Source organism: Chelonia mydas, chromosome 1, assembly GCF_015237465.2.
Source record: "Chelonia mydas isolate rCheMyd1 chromosome 1, rCheMyd1.pri.v2, whole genome shotgun sequence".
Taxonomy (NCBI): domain Eukaryota; kingdom Metazoa; phylum Chordata; order Testudines; family Cheloniidae; genus Chelonia; species Chelonia mydas.
Genome location: NC_057849.1, coordinates 219,796,195 through 219,819,689, shown reverse-complemented (window position 1 = coordinate 219,819,689; position 23,495 = coordinate 219,796,195). Strand labels below are relative to the sequence as shown.

General features: G+C 47.0%; 1 protein-coding gene across 7 annotated transcripts in view; it reads left to right on the top strand.

The window, feature by feature from the left end:
• The window catches only part of FAR2 (fatty acyl-CoA reductase 2), a 212,669-nt gene that overhangs the window by 80,621 nt on the left and 108,553 nt on the right, over window positions 1-23,495 (top strand). For all 7 annotated transcript variants that reach the window (XM_043530394.1, XM_037913744.2, XM_037913779.2 and 4 more), the window contains one exon: window positions 18,531-18,769. In XM_043530394.1, the coding sequence (XP_043386329.1) occupies window positions 18,531-18,769 (239 nt within the window). The remainder of the gene's footprint in view (window positions 1-18,530; window positions 18,770-23,495) is intronic.

The following is a 23,495-nucleotide window of genomic DNA, read 5'->3' as shown; positions in this document are numbered from 1 at the left end:
CAGTTCAGTGTCCCAACCTGTTCTAAGATATCTTGCCTATCATGTATCTTGCCTTTGACTGGCTTCCTATTTTCTAATACCAAAGCTGATGTCAGCTTTGCACAGTGCTGTGGGGTGAACAGAATCATGGGGAGAGCATCATACATTCAGTTGACATAACATCCCAACACATACATGCATATTCTACTAATACTGTGCATGTATTACCCATTAATGTGGATTATACTATGTCTGACATACACTAACAGAATGCAGATGCCCCCGCTGTGATCACCGCTCGCAGCACTTCTTGCTTTCAGGGAGGAGTTCCAAGGGGGTTGCTTCTAGACTCCACTGCTTCCTTTCCTTGTGGATGGGCTCCCAATGGCCTTACTGTGCACCTCCCGCCTCTGTGCGGTTCATCTCTGCTGTCCCAGATCTGTGAAGTGGCCTGGGGAAGGAGAAAACCTGCCAGACAACACTGCTCCTGGCTTCTCTTTCCAAGCTAGTTGCAGGGGTCCTGAGATTTGAGTGGATACCAAATTGCTCCCATCTGTGGCTCCTGCAGGTGTTGTAAGGTGAAGTGGAGGGAGATACCCACCTCAGTGGAAGGGTCTGCGGCAGGGAGACATGAGAGTAGTGCAAAGCAGACAAATTCTCTTCATTGATGGGTCTCAGAGTGCTGTGAAATGCTCAAACTGGACAATGAAAAAAGAACTGAGAAAAATACTTTCCTCTGAATTCTTTTGGGTTGTCACTTGTCAAAAAGGTAGAGGAAAGGTTTGCAGGCAGAGGAATGATGTTGGGGGATGATGGTGTCCCTTTTAAGCACAATATGAAAATAAAATTTGATTGGATCTTAAAGGTGTGTATTGGAAAGGGTATGTATTTTTAGTTGGCTTTGAATTTGGTGTTTGAGGCTCTGATGTCAGCCAGATCACCCTTTAAAGGAGATGTCTCTCTTTAAGAAACTTGCCAAACATTTTTGTCTTTTATCCAGATCAAGCAGAGGCTGTGCCCTGAGAAGGGATATAGGGTGGGCTTTCAAAAAAGCCTGTAGCTAAACATAAACAAAAACTGCTGAGCTCAGCTTTCCACTGACCCCAAAATTCTAAGGCAGGACACAAAAGGCAAATTTTCCAGTCTCTTAGACCTCCTAGTATAGTGTGTAATTACATTTTAGCCTGCTGTCAGAAGACTGTTAGGCTCCTTGGGATAGAAGCTGCATTTGATATCTGGTGATGTGGTACGATGACGTGAATTGCTTATACACACTCATTGAGGGGTTTTGCTGACAACATGCCACAGTTTCTCCAGCTGTGAAGTTGACTCCAGAAGACCTGCAAGCTAGTTCAGGGAATATGAATGTGGGGAAGGGGAAGGAATATTTGTTCTGCTAGGGCCTGGCAGAGCCAAATAATGAATGTTCCACACTAAATGGGCAATGGATAGACACTTGTGGTGTTGATGTGCCCAAAATAGCAACATAGACATGACCCAATAAGAAAAGAAATTTAAATTAAACTAGCAAATGTCCTTGCTCTGCCCGTTCTGTGCCCACACACATACATACGGTCCTGTGCAGTCAGGTAAAATAGACTTTGTAGAAAAGTGATCATTAGTAAAAGCATGAATATTTTGAGTGTTTGGAGGAGGAATAATATAACAAAGTTTGGGAGATTCATCATATGCTGGTTGTGGCAGGGAATATTGAGTGAGTCATCAGAACCCGGAGGAGTATATATTCATGAGCATATGCTTTTATTTTTTTTCTGCAGATAGTGTCATTCAGAGCTTTTCATGTGCAAAATGCAATATATGGAGTTTAGCATAAATGTTTAACAAGAGAAACTTGGGTAAAATGTTCTGAGCTGGTGCACCAAGCCACTGACCTCTGCATTCAAGCCTCATGTGTACCATGATACCCACAAAAAATAACCATCTAATAATGGTTAGGTAGAGGGGCATTTGGGAATGATTTCTACATAACATTTTTAAAAAGAAGCCATCCTAAAGTCAGTACCTTGACCACTTTCTTTGTATGTTGCCCTCCTCGCCCCTTTCTCTGTTTGCTTGTCTTTTTAGGCCCCAGTTCCACAAACCCTCATGCACATGCTTAAATTTAGATACGTGAGTAGTCCCATTGACTTCAACTGGACTATGCACATTCTTAAAGTTAAGCAAGTGCATAAGTCTTTGCAGGATCAATACCCACTAACTCTTTTCTGCAGAAGCAATGCCTTCCTAAATGTCTGTACAGTGTCTTTCACATTTCAGGTGCTACTACAATATAAATCATAATAATTACCAACCATCCTGCTTTTAGTTTTTATATAAACATGAGAAAAATGCTTTAGATATTTGTTTTCAACGTTCAGTTTTATTTTAGAGGACCAGAGGACAGTTATTTGTTGGGAAGTGGGATGGTGAAAGTGGTGATAATGTAGCCGGTCATTATGCAGTTGACTTCATTGCACCAGCAATGGTGGGGCTGCTGCAAAAATTGGGGGGAAGTGTGGCTTAATAGCTAGAGCACTGGACTAGGACACATTCCTAGTTCTGCTACTGACCTGCTGGCTGACCCTGGGCAAGTTACTTTCACTCTTTCTGAATCAGTTGCCCCATCAGTAAAATGAGGATAGTGATACTGACCTCCTTTTGTAAAGCTTTCTGCACTCTATGGATGAAAAGCATTATAGAAGAGCTTGGTGTTGTTATTTTATCACTATTCTGTCTGATATGAATTATAGCCTTCTGACGACATTACGACGAGAGAACTGTCTTGCACGCTAACTTGCAGTGAGATTGTAGATCAATGTGTAATGTACAGAGCGTTTATTGTGTGTGTATATATGTGTGTGTGTGTGTGTGTGTGTATATATATATATATATATATATATATATATATATATATATATATTCAGAGCTGAGGGCATCTCTTTAATGTCTGCTTTGGTGAATAATGTGAAGTTATGTACAATAGCTTCCGTCTCAGAAAGCTGACCAATGTAAAGGGCATGGAAATCTAGTGGATTACATGTGACTTTAATTTCATGATTTTGGGTGGGAGGGTGGTATTATGGACATCTCAGTTATGTCAATAAAGAATTAACACAGTGACATAGTTTTGGAGGGTAGGAGGGGAAAAGAGAGAGGATATTTGCAGGAATATGCTGGCATAAGAAAACTACAACACCTAACACAATGGGGTTCTGTTCCATGGTGGGGACTCCTAGGCACTACGATATTACAGATGATGATGATACATTGAACTATATTGAAGAAAAGGAAGCAGAATCTCCTCCAGTTCAGAGTAACATGGGCTTGGTGCCATTCCATGTGCAGTGCTGGAGGCCCTGTGTCTCATGAGCTGCTCAGCATTGATAAAATTAGCACTGATAAAAGGAGAGAAATGCTGAGTACAAACACTATGCATCCGATGAAGTGGGCTGTAGCCCACGAAAGCTTATGCTCTAATAAATTTGTTAGTCTCTAAGGTGCCACAAGTCCTTCTTTTCTTTTTTCGGATACAGACTAACACGGCTGCTACTCTGAAACCTGATCTGAGTAGTGCAGTTCTTCAAAAGCAGCCATGCTGAGCTCTCCGTGGGCGGTACTGCTGCTTTTATCTATAAGTAAGAACTAGGGCTTATCTACACATGTTGGGAATAGCTGTTCCTGAATAACTTCGTGTAGACAGGCCCTTTATTCCTAAAAGGTAACTGTGGTGACATGCTATGGGCATTGGCTGGTTTTCACAGATCTTAAAGAGAAACTAATGGAGCCAAGAGAGACTAGAAGATTCTCTGAAGAGTCAAGAGGACACACCTACTTTTATCATACCAGCAGGGATTCTGCTTCACTTGTTGTGCTCTAACAGTCTGGGAGTAATTAATACATGATGGAGACAGCCTGTATGAATGAGATGATCTGTATAGCTGGGCAGATAAAGTTTAAGCAACGATAGAAGCTTGAAATTCAAACTCCACTAATTCATTGACATGAAGGGGTGAATATCAACAGAGGGAAAATTACTTTTTGTAGTGACCCAGCCACTCCCAGTCTTTATTCAGGCCTAATTTGATGGTGTCTAGTTTGCAAATTAATTCCAGTTCTGCAGTTTCTTGTTGAAGTCTGGACACAAATCAGACACGAAGAATTGTAACATTCAAAAACCAGTAGGAGAGCACTTCAGTCTCCCTGGACACTCAAGAACAGACTTAAAAGTGGCCATTCTTCAACAAAAAACTTCAAAAACAGACTTCAGTGGGAAACTACAGAACTGGAATTAATTTGCAAACTTGACACCATCAAATTAGGCCTGAATAAAGACTGGGAGTGGCTGGGTCACTACAAAAAGTAATTTGCCTTCTGTTGATACTCACACTTTCTTTGTCAACTGTTGGGAACTGGGCCACATCCACCCTGATTGAATTGGGCTCGTTAGCACTGACCCCCCCACTAGGTAATGCAGCTCCTATCTTTTCATGTGCTGTATATTTATACCTGCCTACTGTATTTTTCACTCTATGCATCTGATGAAGTGGGTTATAGCCCATGAAAGCTTATGCCCAAAGAAATTTGTTAGTCTCTAAGGTGCCACAAGGACTCCTCATTGTTTTTACTGATACAGACTAACACGGCTACCCCTCTGAAGGTCTACATAGTGCACTATGGATGCATTAGCATGACCCACGTACAGCAATTGTAAGCCTGGGTTTACAATGCAGTGTAAAGCTATCCATTTTCTTAAGTTGTATTAACATTCATAGTGCTCATATGAAGGATAGATGATGTTTTCTTTGCTTTTATTTTTATGGCTAACTAGCACTGTTTTTTGTTTGTTTGTTTGTTTTTATTAAATGGATTTTAATGTCACTAAATAGCTCTTAACGGTATGTCAGCTAAACTGAGTCATTACATGGCCTTGGGCACATCACTTTAACCAGCCCTTGCCTCATTTTCCACAACTGTAAAACAGAGATAACCAGACCTACCTTTCTAGAAAAGCTCTTGAGATTCTTGTGTGAAACTGCTGAGTCAGAGTGTCAAAAATATTTAGGCGCCTAAATATGCAGATAGGCACCTAGTGGGATTTTCAAAATCCCCTAAGCGGGTTAGATGCCTCACTCCCATGGAAATCATGCACCTACCTGCATCTTTAGGCACCAAAATATCTTTGAAAATCTGACGCAATAAAACTTCAAAGCATGGCTGTTGTGAGTTTCTGTTTTTCTTTTCTCCTGTGGCTGACGCATACCTACTGTCATAAAATGCTGTGCCGTGTCAGAACCAAGCCTCTTTCTCTATTGACTCTTTCCACCACTTAAAGCACAGACCTAAAAATATGGAGGCCTGGAAGAATACGAGGCCAAATTATTTCCTTGTGTAACTTCAGTGACTACTGTGGAACTACACCATTGGTGAGTTTGGCCCAGTGTCTTGTTACAGTAGAGCTGAATGACTTTGTCCCCTCCCTCTTTTACAGTGACTGAAGATTCAGCCTCCTGGCTTCTCTGTAATGAAATCTGAATAACTTCTGTACATATTTGCAGCATGGTCTGGGACTATGTGACTCTAAGAGCATAGCATGCTCTATTACTTCCGCATGTCCTGAGGCTCAAAATATTGTGTGAAATCTTTGAAGCATAGCCTAGTGATTGCACAAAGCCTTGACATAAAACTAAAGCATCTCTGATGACAGGCTGCACGCCTACGTATATTTGTACACATAAAATTTAACTGTGAAAAGATTGCTAGACACACAACATACACGACACAAAAGCAAGAACATGAAAGATGAAGCTGTCTTCCCTTTGTCATTTTTTCCCTTCATACCCCTTACTTTACATTCTGTGGTTGAAGGAATCAGGAAGGTAGAAAAGACACTTTATTTATATACAGTTTATATGTTGGAACTGGACTTCCTTCCAGTAAAGCACAGGAGATAGCATGCTGCAGTGGAGCTGTTAAGATTATTGGGACAAAGTCAAATACCAATGAAAACTCTTCACATGTGTACAATCCCTTCACTCCACTGATTTACTTCAAATCATGGAATTGCAGTGTGCAAATTAGCTTGAGAGGAAGGGTGCTGATTGGTTGAGTAACCTTTGCTGTCACCTTAGTGCCACATAAGCTTGTGCCATTGACCTAATCCCAGTATTACCATAACAACGAGATAGCACACTTGCTAATAATTTAGGTCAATTACAAACTAATTTCTTCAGGTGGAGCCTACACATGAGATGCCTTAGTTTTAGCCATTATGGAAACTCGGAAGAGTCTGTTATTTTTCTGTTAACATAATTTATTCTGAAGAGGGCCCATTATTAGTCATTTTAAACTCAAAGTAATTACCAGATTGAGCAGACAGATGGACTGAAATGGTCTTTGGTCACATTGTTTCAGGTTAAGGTTGAAGCATATTTGTGGGGCAGTGTGACGAAGGGAACATTGCTGTTACCTGTGTAGTACAAGTTTTTGGGGCCAACAGAGGAGGGTGTTTTCCTCAAGAGGTGTCAGTCTGTCATATTTCACGCACGGTAAATGAAACTTTATAAAAAGAGAAAACGTAGTGTGTGATACTTTCAGGAATGCCACCTGCTCAGAAATTGGGTAAAGTTATATTACTGGCCGCAAAACACTGACTGTATCGGAGCTTATAAAAAATCATTGGTTTGCTTTGCATTCACTGATGGAAAGCTGGTGCCATCATTTTCACTGAGCTCACTCTGATGTTTGAAATCTGTAATATAATCATAGACTATCAGGGTTGGAAGGGACCTCAGGAGGTCATCTAGTCCAACCCCCTGCTCAAAGCAGGACCAATCCCCAACTAAATCATCCCAGCCAGGGCTTTGTCAAGCCTGACCTTAAAAACTTCAAGGGAAGGAGATTCCACCACCTCCCTAGGTAACGCATTCCAGTGTTTCACCACCCTCATAGTGAAAAAGTTTTTCCTAATATCCAACCTAAATCTCCCTCACTGCAACTTGAGACCATTACTCCTTGTTCTGTCATCAGCTACCACTGAGAACAGTCTAGATCCATCCTCTTTGGAACCCCCTTTCAGGTAGTTGAAAGCAGCTATCAAATCCCCCCTCATTCTTCTCTTCCGCAGACTAAACAATCCCAGTTCCCTCAGCCTCTCCTCATAAGTCATGTGTTCCAGTCCCCTAATCATTTTTGTTGCCCTCCTCTGGACTCTTTCCAATTTTTCCACATCCTTCTTGTAGTGTGGGGCCCAAAACTGGACACAGTACTCCAGATGAGGCCTCACCAATGTCGAATAGAGGGGAACGATCACGTCCCTCGATCTGCTGGCAATGCCCCTACCTATAGATCCCAAAATGCCATTGGCCTTCTTGGCAACAAGGGCACACTGTTGACTCAAATCCAGCTTCTCGTCCACTGTAACCCCTAGGTCCTTTTCTGCAGAACTGCTGCCGAGCCATTCGGTCCCTAGTCTGTAGCGGTGCATGGGATTCTTCCGTCCTAAGTGCAGGACTCTGCACTTGTCCTGGTTGAACCTCATCAGATTTCTTTTGGCCCAATCCTCTAATTTGTCTAGGTCCCTCTGTATCCTATCCCTACCCTCCAGCGTATCTACCTCTCCTCCCAGTTTAGTGTCATCTGCAAACTTGCTGAGGGTGCAATCCACACCATCCTCCAGATCATTAATGAAGATATTGAACAAAACCAGCCTGAGGACCGACTCTTGGAGCACTCCACTTGATACCGGCTGCCAACTAGACATGGAGCCATTGATCGCTACCCGTTGAGCCCGACAATCTAGCCAACTTTCTATCCACCTTATAGTCCATTCATCCAGCCCATACTTCTTTAACTTGCTGACAAGAATACTGTGGGAGACCGTGTCAAAAGCTTTGCTAAAGTCAAGGACCAACACGTCCACCGCTTTCCTCTCATCCACAGAGCCAGTTATCTCGTCATAGAAGGCAATTAGATTAGTCAGGCATGACTGGCCCTTGGTGAATCCATGCTGACTGTTCCTGATCACTTTCCTCTCCTCTAAGTGCTTCAGAATTGATTCCTTGACGACCTGCTCCATGATTTTTCCAGGGACTGAGGTGAGGCTGACTGGCCTGTAGTTCCCAGGATCCTCCTTCCTTTTTTTAACGATGGGCACTACATTAGCCTTTTTCCAGTCGTCCGGGACTTCCCCAGATCGCCATGAGTTTTCAAAGATAATGGCCAATGGCTCTGCAATCACATCCGCCAACTCCTTTAGCACTCTCAGGTGCAGCGCATCCGGCCCCATGGACTTGTGCACGTCCAGCTTTTCTAAATAGTCCTGAACCACTTCTTTCTCCACAGAGGGCTGGTCACCTCCTCCCCATGCTGTGCTGCCCAGTGCAGCAGTCTGGGAGCTGACCTTGTTTGTGAATACAGAGGCAAAAAAAGCATTGAGTACATTAGCTTTTTCCACATCCTCTGTCACTAGGTTGCCTCCCTCATTCAGTAAGGGGCCCACACTTTCCTTGACTTTCTTCTTGTTGCTAACATACCTGAAGAAACCCTTCTTGTTACTCTTAACATCTCTTGCTAGCTGCAACTCCAAGTGTGATTTGGCCTTCCTGATTTCACTCCTGCATCCCCGAGCAATATTTTTATACTCTTCCCTGGTCATTTGTCCAATCTTCCACTTCTTGTAAGCTTCTTTTTTGTGTTTAAGATCAGCAAGGATTTCACTGTTAAGCCAAGCTGGTCGCCTGCCATATTTACTATTCTTTCTACACATCGGGATAGTTTGTCCCTGTAACCTCAATAAGGATTCTTTTAAAATACAGCCAGCTCTCCTGGACTCCTTTCCCCCTTATGTTATTGTCCCAGCAGATCCTGCCCATCAGTTCCCTGAGGTTGTCAAAGTCTGCTTTTCTGAAGTCCAGGGTCCGTATTCTGCTGCTCTCCTTTCTTCCCTGTGTCAGGATCCTGAACTCGACTATCTCATGGTCACTGCCTCCCAGGTTCCCATCCACTTTTGCTTCCCCTACTAATTCTTCCCAGTTTGTGAGCAGCAGGTCAAGAAGAGCTCTGCCCCTAGTTGTTTCCTCCAGCACTTGCACCAGGAAATTGTCCCCTACACTTTCCAAAAACTTCCTGGATTGTCTGTGCACTGCTGTATTGCTCTCCCAGCAGATATCAGGGGGATTGAAGTCTCCCATGAGAACCAGGGCCTGCGATCTAGTAACTTCCGTGAGTTACCAGAAGAAAGCCTCATCCCCCTGGTCCGGTGGTCTATAGCAGACTCCCACCACGACATCACCCTTGTTGCTCACACTTCTAAACTTAATCCAGAGGCACTCAGGTTTTTCTGCAGTTTCATACTTGAGCTCTGAGCAGTCAGACTGCTCCCTTACATAACAGTGCAACTCCCCCACCTTTTCTGCCCTGCCTGTCCTTCCTGAACAGTTTATATCCATCCATGACAGTACTCCAGTCCTGTGAGTTATCCCACCAAGTCTCTGTTATTCCAATCACATCATAATTCCTTGACTCTTCCAGGACTTCCAGTTCTCCCTGCTTGTTTCCCAGGCTTCTTGCATTTGTGTATAGGCACTTGAGATAACTCGCTGATCATCCCTCTTTCTCAGTATGAGGCAGGAGCCCTGCCCTCTCGCGCGCTCCTGCTCGTGCTTCCTCCCGGTATCCCACTTCCCCACTTACTTCAGGGCTTTGGTCTCCTTCCCCTGGTGAACCTAGTTTAAAGCCTATACATCAGATTTTAGAACTTCCATCACAACCAGAATGGATATATAAAGATGCCAGGAAGTTCCCTCTCAGATCTAGAAATAAGTCAACACACTATCACTTACTCCCACACAAGACCAGATTCTTCTTCGAGTGATTGCTCATGTGTATTCCACAGTAAGTGTGTGTGCTCGCCACGTGCACCGGTGCCAGAAGTTTTCCCCTTAGCAGTACCCGTACGGGGGGAAGCACCGCTGCGACCCGTGGAGTGGTGCCTCTATATCGCGCTATAAGGGGAGCTGCACACTCCCCCCCACCCTCAGTTCCTTCTTGCCGCCAGCCTTTTCCAGTGATCTTAGTAGTACCTTTCGTTAGTGTTAGCAGTTAGTAGTTTTAGTTGTTAGAGTAGGCCCTGTATCCCTGGCTTCAAGTCGTGTGACTCCTGTCGCCGTTCCATGCCAAGGAGTAAGCTGCATGCTGAGTGTCTTCGCTGCTTGGGCGAAACTCATGTGAATGAATGCTGCAAGATCTGCAGGTCATTCAAGCCGTGGACTAAGAAGGAGAGGGACATCAGGCTTCGCGCTCTCCTTATGGAATCGGCGCTGGCCCCAACTCCGGGACGCCAAGCAGACTTGGTGCCCGGCACCGTGTCTTCGGTGCACAGGGAAGTCCCCTCCTCCAGCCGGCACCGCTCCCCCTCCAAGAAGCAGGGGAAGAGCTCCACCTCGCAGTGGTGCTGAGGGAAGGAAAGGGGAAAGGCTGGTCCCACGTCGGGCAGCCCTCGATCCCCCCCCGGGCCCGAAGCCTCCGACTCATGATGAGCGGAGCAACCTGGCACCATCCGCATGTGCATCTCCGGCAGTCGGGAAGCCATCGATTCCAGAGGCTCTTCAGGCCGTGCAAGACATTTTGAGTTTGCCGGTACCCGGGGCGCCGCCGATGACGGCCCCTCGGTCCTGCAGCAAGCTGCTGCTGGGGGCTCACCAGACCTCCCCAGCGCGGCGCAGCTCCCACTCCGAGGACCACTCCTTTCCTTGTTTGACGTGCAGTGGCCAGTCATCTCACAGCCTGCCCACCACCCTTCACGCAAGTCAGGCTAACTGGTTCGCCGCCTGGACAGGAGTCTCGAGGTCCCACCACGCCACGCAGTAGCGGACGCAGGCACCGTGACAGGCACCAGAGAAGCTCCTCCTTGCATCGCAGCTACTGCAGCCAGTCCCGATACCATCAACGTTGACACTCCCTTTCGAGTTCCCGCTCTGCCAGACGTCGCACACGGGACTCTCCTCGCGATTCACTGGCACCGGAGCATCGTAACGTCAGGCGCCAGGGCGAGTACCAGAGCAGCACTTCCGACGGGTGCTGGTCCTCGACGTTGAGGTCCCGGTCCTGCAGAAGACTGCATCGCAGGCACCTTCACTCCCGCCGCTCCTGTGGGACCGTGCATTCGATGGTGACCTCAGCCTCGGCACCCAGCCACCCATCACCGGGTCGCACGGCTCAGCTGGACCAGCTAGCGCTGCCAGGGCCCCAACTTGGACAGTGGCAAGGGGCCCCGTGGCAGGGGCAGCGGTGCCAATGGGCACCGTGGCCACAGATGCCTGCCCAGACGGGAACCCGTTCGGTGGCTGAGGCATCCCAGCCTCCATCGGCCTCTCCATCTTGGCCGAGGGACAAGTCAACAGGTCACAAGTTGGCGGCCCCTTGCCTGGACTCCGAACCTGGGGGTCAATTCCTCGGTACCACCAGAGGCCCACGGCTCCAAGCCGGCCCTCTCTCTGGCACCGGATGACGCCATAACGGCACCGCTGCCCATTATCCCACAGGAGGATTTCAAGGCGCATCAAGACCTGTTAAAGCGGGTAGCGTCCAACCTCCAGCTGCAGGCTGAGGAGATGGAGGGCCCGTCCGACACGCTCTTTAATGTGCTGTCGTCCTCGGCACCAGGCCGTGTGGCCCTACCCCTCCACCAGGGAGTACCCAACATTTCCAACACCTTGTGGCAAACTCCCTCTTCCTTACCCCCTATTTCCAAGAAGGCTGAGAGGAAGTACTTTGTGCTGGCTAAGGACCACGAGTACCTCTATTCCCACCCAGCACCTAAGTCTCTGGTCGTGGAATTGGTAAACCACCGGGAACAACAGGGCCAGCCCGCGCCCACCCCCACCCCCAAAAACAAAGACTCCAGGAGACTGGACTCCTTTGGTAGAAAAGTGTATTCCTCGGCAAGTTTCCAACTCAGGGTGGCCAATCATCAGGCCCTACTGAGCCAATATGACTTTAACTTATGGGAGTCTCTGCCAAAGTTTGAAGCACTCCTCCTGGAGCAGGAGAGGAAGGACTTCAAGGCTCTGGTGGAGGAAGGGGCGGCGGTGACCAAAGCAACCCTCCAAGCCGCGTCCAACGCAGCTGATACGGCAGCCTGTTCGATGGCTTCTGCCATATCCATGTGCAGGGCATTGTGGCTCCTCCTGTCCAGGCTGTCGGTGGAGGCTCAGTCCCTCATGCAGGACCTGCCGTTTGACAGAAAAGCACTGTTTGCAGATCAGATGGATGTCCGCCTGCACGGGATGGAGGATTCCCATACCACCCTGCAAACCTTGGGACTCTACGTTCCTCTGGCTAAGGACAAGGCCAAGCCACAAACGTCAGCTCAACCTGCGCGGAGCAGATACAAGCTGCCGTATAAGAGGCTGAGAGACCAGAAGCTTCGGTCTCAGTGTCAGTCCCGCCCTGCCCCGCAGCCCAGGCCCTTCAAGGGAAAGAAGCAGGGAAAGAGGCAGTTTTGACTATGTGCAGGGGGGTACCAGGGCAGTTGCCAGGGAGACCCCCCCTATTAATAAAGTTGGTGTTCTGCAACCGTTTGTCTGCTTTCCACATGGCGTGGTCCCGTATAACATCGGACCAAGGGTCCTCAACACCATCTCCAGGGGCTACACGTTCATCTTACCCCCGCCCAACCACCCCCCCTTCCCGATGGCCTCAGGGGACCCAGAACATGCCCACCTTCTAGGCGGGGCAGCGGAAAGAGTACCGGTAGAATTCCAGGGAAAGGGTTTTTACTCCCGGTATTTCCTGATCCCCAAGGCAAAAGGGGGGTCTCAGGCTCATCCTGGACCTGCGGGATCTCAACCGCTTCCTGGTCCACTCCAAGTTCTATTATCCCCTCCCTGGACCCGGGGGACTGGTACGTGGCCTGGACCTTCAGGATGCGTATTTTCACATTCACGTTTTCGAGGGGCACAGGCACTTCCTCCGCTTTCTAGTGGGGTTAGACCTCTACCAGTTTACGGTCCTTCCGTTTGGCCTATCCACAGCGCCCAGTGTTTTCACAAAGTGCATGTCCGTGGTGGCGGCCTACCTCAGATGGGAAGGGGTACAGATCTTCCCATACCTGGACGATTGGCTTCTCAAGGGCAACTCTCGGGCCCAAGTAAGGGCCCATGTGGAACTGCTCAGGTCCACATGCGCAGATCTCAGCCTAGTGGTAAATGAGACCAAATCACTGTTAGTTCTAATACAGCGCATAGAGTTAATCAGGGCGCTGCTGGACTCCTTCAGGGCCGCAGCATCTCTCCTGCTGGGCAGGTTCGCAGCCCTACGAGACCTCATCGCCTCAGTCACAGGGTTCCCAGTGACAACAGCGAGAGCATGCCTTCGGATCCTGGGACACCTGGCAGCATGCACATATGTGGTCCGCCATGCCAGGCTACATATGAGGCCCCTCCAGCTCTGCCTAGCCTCCCAGTTCTGCCAGGTCCGGGACGGGCTAGACAAGGTTCTCACGGTACTGTCCCCGATACTTACCTCCCTGCAATGGTGGTCTTACCCGAACAATATGCTGCAAGGGGTTGCCTTTTGGGAGGTGACCCCGTCATTAGACCTGGTGTCCGATGCGTCAGACTTTGGCTGGGGAGCTCACACAGGGAGCATGCAAACCCAAAGGAGGTGGTCGGCTTTGGAATTGTCCGTCCAGGTAAATGTCAAGGAACTCAGGGTGATTCGTTTGGCGTGTGTAGCTTTCAGCACGCACCTTCGCAGCAAGTTGTTCTGGGTCCTTACGGACAACACCGCTGCAATGTACTACATCAACAAGCAAGGCGGGACTGGTTCCTTGGCCCTCTGTCTGGAAGCCCTGAGCTTATGGGAGTTCTGTATAGCCCACGATATCTCCCTGCGAGCTTTTCACCTGCCGGGCATCTGCAACGCGTGAGCTGATCGCCTCAGCAGGATTTTCTCCCCCCAGTACGAGTGGTCGCTCCACTCAGAGGTCACTCACCTGCTCTTCCGAGAGTGGGGAGTTCCCCAGGTCGATCTCTTTGCAACCTGTCAGAACCGGCATTGCCCCAAGTTCTGCTCCAGGGGAGGAGTTGGGAGAGGGCGATATCGGACGCCTTCCTCCTACAGTGATCAGGCCAGCTTTTCTATGCCTTCCCACCGTTTCTCCTCATCGGCAAAGTCCTGCAAAAAGTAAAAAAGGACAGAAAGTTGCCGCTTCGCCTGGACCTCCTCTCACAGGATGGAGGCTGCCTCCTCCATCCCAGTCTAGCCATGCTCCACCTAACAGCGTGGCTGCTCACTGGCTAGGCGAAGAGGAGAGGAGGTGCTCGGAGGAAGTCAGGCGGGTCCCAATAGAAAGTAGGAAGCCGTCCACTTGCCGGACGTACCTGGCGAAGTGGTCCAGATTTTCCAGATAGGCAGAGGAGCAGGGAGCCTCCCCATCGTCTGCATCACTCCAGCTTATCCTTAAGTACCTCCTGTCCCTTCGGACCCAAAGGCTGGCACCACCTCTGTCAGGGTACACTTGGCGGCCATATCGGCCTTCCACCCGCTGGTGCAAGGCCACTCGGTCTTTTCCCACTCTATGACCTCTTGCTTTCTGAGAGGCCTAGTCCATTCATTCCCGTATGCTAGATCCCCCGTTCTGCAATAAGACCTAAACCTGGTGCAATGAGACCTAAACCTCGTCTCATGGGACCCCCCTTTGAACTCCTGGCCATGTGTTCCTGGTCTTACCTCTCATGGAAAGTAGCATTCCTTGTAGCAATCACGTTGGCCCGACGTGTCTCGGAGCTCAGGGCCTTGACCTCGGAACCCCCATATACGATCTTCCACAGGGATAAAGTCCAGCTTTGCTCACCTCCTGCATTCCTCCTGAAGGTGGTCTCCGTCTTCCACATGGAGCAGGACATTTTTCTTCCAGTGCTCTGTCCTAAGTCCCATTCCTCCAGCGAGGAACATCGCCTTCACACAGTAAATGTGCGTAGAGCGCTGGCCTTTTATCTGGATTGGACCAAGCCCTTCCGGAAATCAGGGCCTTTGGGGTCTGTTCTCACGTCAGTGTACATAAGTCAATATTTGTGTGACCCCCACTAATCATTGCTGCAAGCAGAGAGGATAATTGCACAACCTCATATAGACTCCCCACAGACACCCACACCCACAAATAAATGTACCTACCCATCTAAATGTGAACAAACCAGAAAAGGCACATTGGCAAGGTCGATGGAACTAAAAGTTGGACATTGGTTCCGTATTAAAGTTCCTGACCCTGATTCTAAACCTTAAATTACAGGAAAGAACTGAATAGTATTCATCTTTACTAGTGGCATCATCCATTGGTGATGCAGAGGCACTTCAGTGTAAGTTAAACACATAACCACTATTTTGAGTCTCTTTATTTTCCTATGTTTCCTGCTGTACATAGGTGCTGGAACTAGGGGTGCCGGAGGTGCTGCCGCATCCCCTGGCTTGAAGTGGTTTCCATTATATACCATTTGGATCATTGGCTCCCAGCACCCCCACTATACAAATTGTTCCAGCACCTCTGCTGCTATTATTGACAATTTTGCTTAATTACAATCTAATGTTCAATTGAGGATAGTTGGTAATAAGTCTTAACTATATGGAAAGGTTGAAGGATGACAAACCAGCCACTTGTTAGCAAAAGGGGTCCACAAAAAAGAAACTGAATTTTTGAAATATCCAATTTTTGAATTATACTAACCAACCAATTTGATGGCAGTCCCAGAAATACTGAATTTCTACCAAGCCTCTATACTATATTTTAATATGTCTAAATTAGTGGACGTGTCAAATTCATTATTTAGAGTAAAATTTTCAGAAGTGACTTAGGCAAACAGGCACCTGTCACTCTTGAAACTGGGAGTAGGCAGTCTTGAAAATTTTACCTGGTTCTCCTAGTTTTGAACACCCATTTTAATGCATCAAATAGTAGGACTTTCAACTATTGGTAGTGGATGCTGTGGCCAAAACAGTTAATGCGATCCTGGGGTGCATAGTCAGGGGAATATCAAGTGGGAGCAGAGAGGTTATTTTACCTCTGCATTTGGCACTGGTGCAACCGTTGCTGAACTACTGTGTCCAGTTCTGGTGCCTACAATTCAAGAAGGATGTTGATAAATTGGAGAGTTCACAGAAGAGCCATGAGAATGATTAAAGGATTAGACAACAAGCCTTCTAGTGATTAGATTTAAGGAGCTCAATCTATTTAGCTTAACAAAGAGCAGGTTAAGGGCTGACTTGATTACAGTCTATAGGTATCTACAGGGGGAATAAATATTTAATATTGGGCTCTTCAATCTAATAGAAGGTATAGCATGATCCAGTGGCTGAAAGTTGAAGCCAGACACATTTTGACTAGAAAGAAGACAAATTTTTAACAGTGAGGGTAATTAACTCTTGGAACAATTTCTCAAGAGTCATGCTGGGTTCTCCATCACTGGCAATTGTTAAATCAAGATTGGCTGTTTTTCTAAAAGATCTGCCCTCGGAATTATTTCTGGGAAGTTCTATGGCCTGTGCTATACAAAAGATCAGACTGGATGATCACAATTGTCCCTTCTGGCCTTGGAATCTATCAATACAACTAAGAGCCCAGGCTATCATTTTAGAGGATAAATACAAGCATAGCACAACTGGCGTCATTATTGGCAGAAAGCCTCATGGTCAAGGACTGTATAGCTATAGAGCAGGTAACTTCCGACCTTTCCAGGTCGTGGTCCTCCTATGGCAGTGCTGTGGCACAGTGGCTAGCTGGTGCTGGGAAATTTTATATTGTCATTACCTGCGTTACATATTTATTGGATCTATATAGAATTTTCAGTCTCCAGTGCTGCCACTCTGTCAATTTTCATCAGCACTAAATTCACTATAGGGGAAAAAACAGTGAACAGGAAAGAAGCCCAGATGCTTAAGTTAGTGAATCAAATCCAGCTGAAGTATTATCCCAAGCCTTGTAGACTCTGCATTATATAATATAAAACAAAGGAAAATCCCAGCTTTAGAAGCGATCCAAAACCAATCATCAGGTGTACCATCCAATTTAGAAAATGGGTCAAAGAGAAACTTTGCTGTCAAATGAGGTTATTTCACAAATTAATAATTGTGGGGACTCTGGCTCAGTAAGTTAATGCACTAGCCTACTTTCAAATCCAGCCTAGGCCACAATTAAATGAGTGTAATGGATGGCTTCAAGTAGTACTTATTAAACAGTTGCCCATATCACAAAACTGTGACATGATTGGTCATATATAAATCCAGATAGGTATATAGATCAATAGATCATTAGATTACCAGTAATACAGCAAATAGATAAGAAATCTGTGCTCAGGAGAAACCCAGGGTGATGAGAGAAACAGAAAATGTCTGTGTGTCTACATTGCATGTAAAGCCCAGGTCTTTGGGACCTGGACTTGTGGACTCTGTGTTTCCAAGCCTGTGCTTGAGCATCCACATTGCATTGTATACCTGGGCTTACAATTGTTGGCCCCAGGTCTGATTTGGGTGAGTGGCTTGAGTTACATCCACGCTGCAAAATGACAGGGCTTGGACCCAAGTCACAGCAGGACTCGGGTTCTAACCCACCTCCCTAGCAGGATCCAAGGGCCTGGGTCCTGAGTGCTTGCTTACCCAAGTCATCCTGATTTGTGCATGGATGGAAGGGGGGGCTGGGGCTTGGGCTCAGGCTCAGGCTCAGACCTGAGTCAGAGCCCATGCTTAGGGCATGTCTGCAATAGAAAACCCATGGCACCGAGTATCAGAGCCTAGGTCAGTTGACTCAGGCTTGTGGGCCTTCAGCTGTGGGGCTAAAAATTGTAATGTAGATGTTTATGCTCAAGCTGGAGCCTGGGCTCTGAGACCCACTCACCTTACCAGGTTTACCCAAATGAACCCATTCCTAAATCACAGGTGGTAGGGAAAGGTTGGACCCATGGGAAGGTGGCTGTCCAAGGAGAACTCTTTATGCTGGGACAAAATCCCAGTTGATTTGACACAGTGTGCTCTGGTGGATAAGATATTCATTATAGGCCTTCCCTGTCCGGCAGCTGATCTACTGCGTGAACTTCAACAAGTCACTTTGCCTCTCTGCGCCTCTGTTTCCCATCCTGCTGTTTGTCTGTTTTGTCTATTTTGGCTGCAAACTCTTCAAGGCAGCAACTGTCTCTTACTATGTGTATGTGTACTATGTGTATGTGTACTATGTGAGAGTGCCTAGCTTACTCCAGATTGCAGCCTCTAGGTGCTACAATAATATAAATAGTAATATGGAGGCTAAGGCTACACTGGAGTTTAGGCTTTGCAAGTTCATGAGTTTGTCTGGTCCATGTTCAATCCTCTATTTAAAAAAAAAAATCTTTAAAGTTGCCACTGATTGGTCTGCTGTGGGAGCTGCCTCAGCTAACAGACTGAAACGGCTATTGCAGATGTCAGCTTGCATGGTCTGGTCTGGGCTCTAGTGGTCCTCAAGTGTGCACCATATTCTTAGTCAAACTTCCCAGCATCTAATCTCTTGCTCTGTTGTTGATTCCCCTCAGGTACTTCCTGCAGGAAGTCAGAAGGAGGACAGAGAGAGAGAGAGAGCACCATGTCTTCAATTGCAGCTTATTACAATGGAAAGACCGTACTCATCACAGGAGCCACGGGTTTCATGGGCAAAGTACTGATGGAAAAGCTACTGCGCGCCAGCCCTAATGTGGAAGCTGTTTATATCCTTGTGAGGCCAAAGGCAGGACAATCAATGCAGGAGAGAGTGGCAAATATGGTGAAATCCAAGGTAGGTTGCTGCATTTTACAAAGGAATCTAAACTGTAATCAACAGGGCAATTACATGTGTACAGTAGATGACAAGATGTTATATTTCACCTGTTGAGGACAGTATCACTCTTCTGATACAAACCTTACATAGGTTTAGTATGGAAAAAATAAGCTGCACACAGATCACTTAAATCATAGAATCTCAGGGTAGGAAGGGACCTCAGGAGGTTGTCTAGTCCCACCCCCGGCTCAAAGCAGGACCAATCCCCACCTCCCCAGATCCCTAAATGGCCCCCTCAAGGATTGAGCTCACAACCCTGGGTTAAGCAGGCCAATGCTCAAACCACTGAGCTATCCCATCCCCCCAATGATATACAGGATTTGAAAACTATATATTTTTATTTTTTTAATTGATTTTTATATGGAAAATAATAATTCCCAATGAACATCAAAAACATATTGACATCAATGTGGTGAGGCACTGTGAAATCACCATAATCACAGTGCAAATTTGGTGCATCCATAACAGAGTTCAGTGACATTTAACAAATGTCATCATTGTAAATTACATGGTGACATTTATGAGCCATTAACTAACTCCTCCCCTCCCCCCCGCCCCCTGAGGAAAGCTGAACACTGCTCAAACATCAATAAAATTCAAAGTAACCCCCCATGGGATCTCCCTGCCCTTCTCAGGGCTGTTGAACCACCACAACATCAACAGGTGCTAACAATTACGATACTCGTTTTCTCTCATAGGGCACAGCAGTAAAGCTGATAAACCAGTGGAGGGACTTTGCAGTCCATTCACATCCTGCTGTCCATCAGTGCCAGTTACAGGATCAACCTCGATTATGAAACATTAAAAATACTGGGAAACATTAGTGTACAGAGGCTGTATTGAGGCTACAAGTAGCAGCCATGGGAGAATTTAGAGTATCTAAAACTCTGTCCTGGGCAAAACTGACTCGAGCGATGTTATTTGATGTCCCACTAGTGGTCCCCAGGGAGTTAAAGACTTAACAAACAGGGCTAAGAGGAGGAAGGGATGTTGTAAAAAAAAAAAAATGTCTTTGCTGGCCCCTTACGGCCTGGAACTAGAATTGCATACTTACCTGCAGAGGTAACTTACATCTAGCAAATGGTTCAATGGAGAAGTGTCCTATTGTTTGCTTTTTGCAAATCTGTCAAATGCACAATTTTTCTATCATTTTGCCTTCAGTGAATATTATTTTCCACATAGTTCTACGGCTTTCTTCATTGACAACTGCAGCTACATTTTTCATAATAAAACAACAAAAGTCCAAATGCAGTCCTTTCCCACAAAATAAAGTGAAGGATATTATTTTTACAAAACCTCTAAAAGCTCTGTTTGCATTTCCTGTGATAAATGTTAATGACCTATTCGCTCAATAGCTCAGCACAGCATACTGTTGTTGTTAGCTCTAGGTAAGGTTCCCTAGTATCTATTTTATTGTTGCAGCTGTCAGTTACTAGATATTACCCTCCTTTTGTAATGTGTGTCAGCAGTTTTAGACACGCCAACGGCATAGAGGGCTTGATAACCTCTCCTTGAACTTTATGGCATTATGCTTCAATGGGCTCCAAAAGGAGTAAATGTTAAGGAAAATCAGTGGATAAGTTTCTGGAAGTTAGTGTAATGCTCAGAAATCAGGCAGGTTGAGGGTGGTCCAGATCAGTAGTCAGATGTCAAGCAAGAAGTCCAATAGCCAGGAGATCCTATCCAAGGGAAAGGTACAGCGTGGCTGCTGGCGGGGCTTGGTGAGATGGCAAGGCAAGATCGAGTGAGGTGATAAGACAGGGGTCAGGTGAGGTGGCAAGCAGGATCAAGTAGGGTCCAAGTAGCAGGCAATAGCTTGTTGCTCAGACAAGGTCAGGAAAGAAGCAGGAAGTTTATATATAGCCACCAGCCAGTCAGGGTCAAGACCATGCGGCCAATCAGGAAGCAGGTTATAGAACCCTGGAAGCTGGTGCACCCAAACCTGTGATTTCCTTGGTAATTGGATGGATCGGTGTGGTGCAACAACTAAGGCTGCTGCCCAAGAAACCAGTGGACCTAGGTTTATCAGAGAGACTTTGAAAACCAGTTTCATGACTGGCCAGGCTACGGTGTGACAGTTGTGTGTGTTTCTCCTTGCTGCAAACCCACCCCTTTTGTTGATTTTAATTCTCTGTAAGCCAACCACCCTCCCCCCTTCGATCGCAGCTGGCAAAGGAAATAAAGAAACTATTGTTTTGAAGCTATGCATTCTTTCTTTCTTAATTAAAAAAAAAAAAAGTGAAATAACTGACAAGGAAGCCTGGGTGGGGTGGGGTATGGGAGGAGGGAAGAACAAGGCCACATTGCTTATTGTAGCCACACTACAAATCAAAACTGTTTAAATGACAGCCTTCCGTTGCTTGGGCCATCCTCTGGAGTGGAGTGGCTGGGTGCCCGGAGCCTCTCCATGCCACATTCTTGGGCATCTGGGTGAGGAGGATATGGAACTTGGGGAGGAGGGCAGGCAGTTATACAGTGGATGCGTCGGGGATCTGTGCTCTTGTTGGCTTTCCTGCAGCTCCAACAGACACTTCATCATGTCCGTTTGCTCCCGCACTAGCCTCAGCATCGCCTCCTGCCTCAACTCTTTGCACTCACTTAATGCTTTCCTGGCTTCTGCCACTGAATGCATTAAGCTGTGCCGTATCAGTGCAGGAGGACTGCATGAGCTCGGAAAACATGTCATCGCGAGTACGTTTTTTTCACCTTCTAATCTGCGATAACCTCAGGGATGGAGATGATAGGGTGAGCATAGAAACATTTGCACCTGGGGGGAGATAAAAAGAGAGAGTAAAGTTTAAGATGATACATTTGTGAGAACAAAAGGGAGACTCTTTCACAGTGAATCAAGCAATTCACAGCAGACAGCACATGTGATTTAGGTACAAGGTCGCATTTTGCCTTTTATATTGAGCGCCTGCCAGTATGATGACATATCACACACGGCTGGGCAACAGATTTTAGTTTCCAGGCAGTCATGGTAAGCCTCTTGGTACGCGAGGTTGGCTTCTTACACCTTCATAACATGTGGGAATGGTTTCAAACTGCAGTGCCATCCTTTCCCATAGCAAGCAATGGCGGCTCGGTTTCACATTTAAAAGGAGGGGCTGCGGTTTTTGGTGGATGTGCAGCACACACCTCCCTCCACCCCACAGCGTGGCCATTCTCTGGGATGATCCCTTCACCCCTCCCCCTGCCGCGTGGCTATTCTCTGGGATGATCCCTTTTAGCCAAGGGCAAACAACCCAGCATGAACGGAGTCCTCTTACTGTTCCCTTACAAAAATTCCCCTATTTCAACCAGGTGACCATGAATGATATCACTCTCCTGAGGCTAACACAGAAAGATATAGACCGAATGTTGCTTGGATGTGACCAAAACCCAGGACCATTCGCTGCCATGCTTTGTGCTGCAATTATTCCAGACTACTTGCTACTGGCTTGGTGTGTAACGTGTCCTGCCGTGGAGGATGAAATAAGTCAGCCCTCCCCAGAAACCTTCTGCAAAGGCTTTCAGAGAACCTCCAGGAGAGCTTCATGGAGATATCCCTGGAGGATTCCTGCTCCATCCCCATACATGTTAACAGACTTTTCCAGTAGCTGTACTGGCCGCGAATGCATCCCAATTCTTCAGGGCAAATCAAACATTAAACACTATTGCTTTAAAATCCCGTACTGTAGTTACAAATGTGCACTCACCAGAGGTGACTTCTCCGGCTTCAGGGTCGGGGATCCCGCCATGGGAGGGTATTGGCTCCAGGGTGATGAAAAGGTCCTGGCTGCCGGGGAGAACAGATTCACTGCTTGCCGGCTGCGCATTCTCCTCCTCCTCCTCCACAAAATTGCGTGCGACTCCCCCCTTGCAGGTGTCCACAGACAGTGGCATGGTAGTGGTAGGGTCCCGTCCCCCCCCCCCCCCCCCCCCCCCCAAAAAAAAATGCCAGCTGATCATAGAAGCGACATGTATGGGGCTCTGACCCAGAGCGACTGTTTGCCTCCTTGTTTTTTGGTAGGCTTGCCTGAGCTCCTTAACTCTTACGCGGCACTGCTGTGTGTCCCTGTTGTAGCCTCTCTCCATCATGCCCTGTGCAACTTTGGCATATATATTAGCATTTCTTCTTTTTAATCAGAGTTCAGCCTGCACACATTCTTCTCCCCGTACAGCAATCAGATCCAGTGTCTCCCGTTTGGTCCATGCTGGAGCTCATTTGCGATTTTCGGGAGATTTCATGGTCACCTGTGCTGCTGAGCTCGCCATGCTGACCAAACAGGAAATGAAATTCAAAATTTCCCAGGGCTTTTACTGGCTAGTATACCTGGCTAGAGCATCAGAGTTCAAAGTGCTGTCCAGAGTGGTCACATTGGAGCACTCTGGGATAGCTCCTGGAAGTCAATAGCGTCGAATTGCATCTGCACTACCCCAAATTCAACCCAGCAAGGTCAATTTTAGCGCTAGTCCCCTCACCGGGGAGGAGTACAGAAGTCGATTTTAACAGCCCTTTAGGTTGATGGAATGGGGTTGGTTGTGTAGACGCATTCATTTTAAAATCGACCTAACAGGGCTAAATTCAACCTAACCCTGTAGTGTAGACCAGGGCCAAGAGTTGGACTTGCCAAATGTATCTGTCTACCTAAAGAATATTCCTTTGTACATAAACATACTGCAGTATAAGGACCTGATGCAA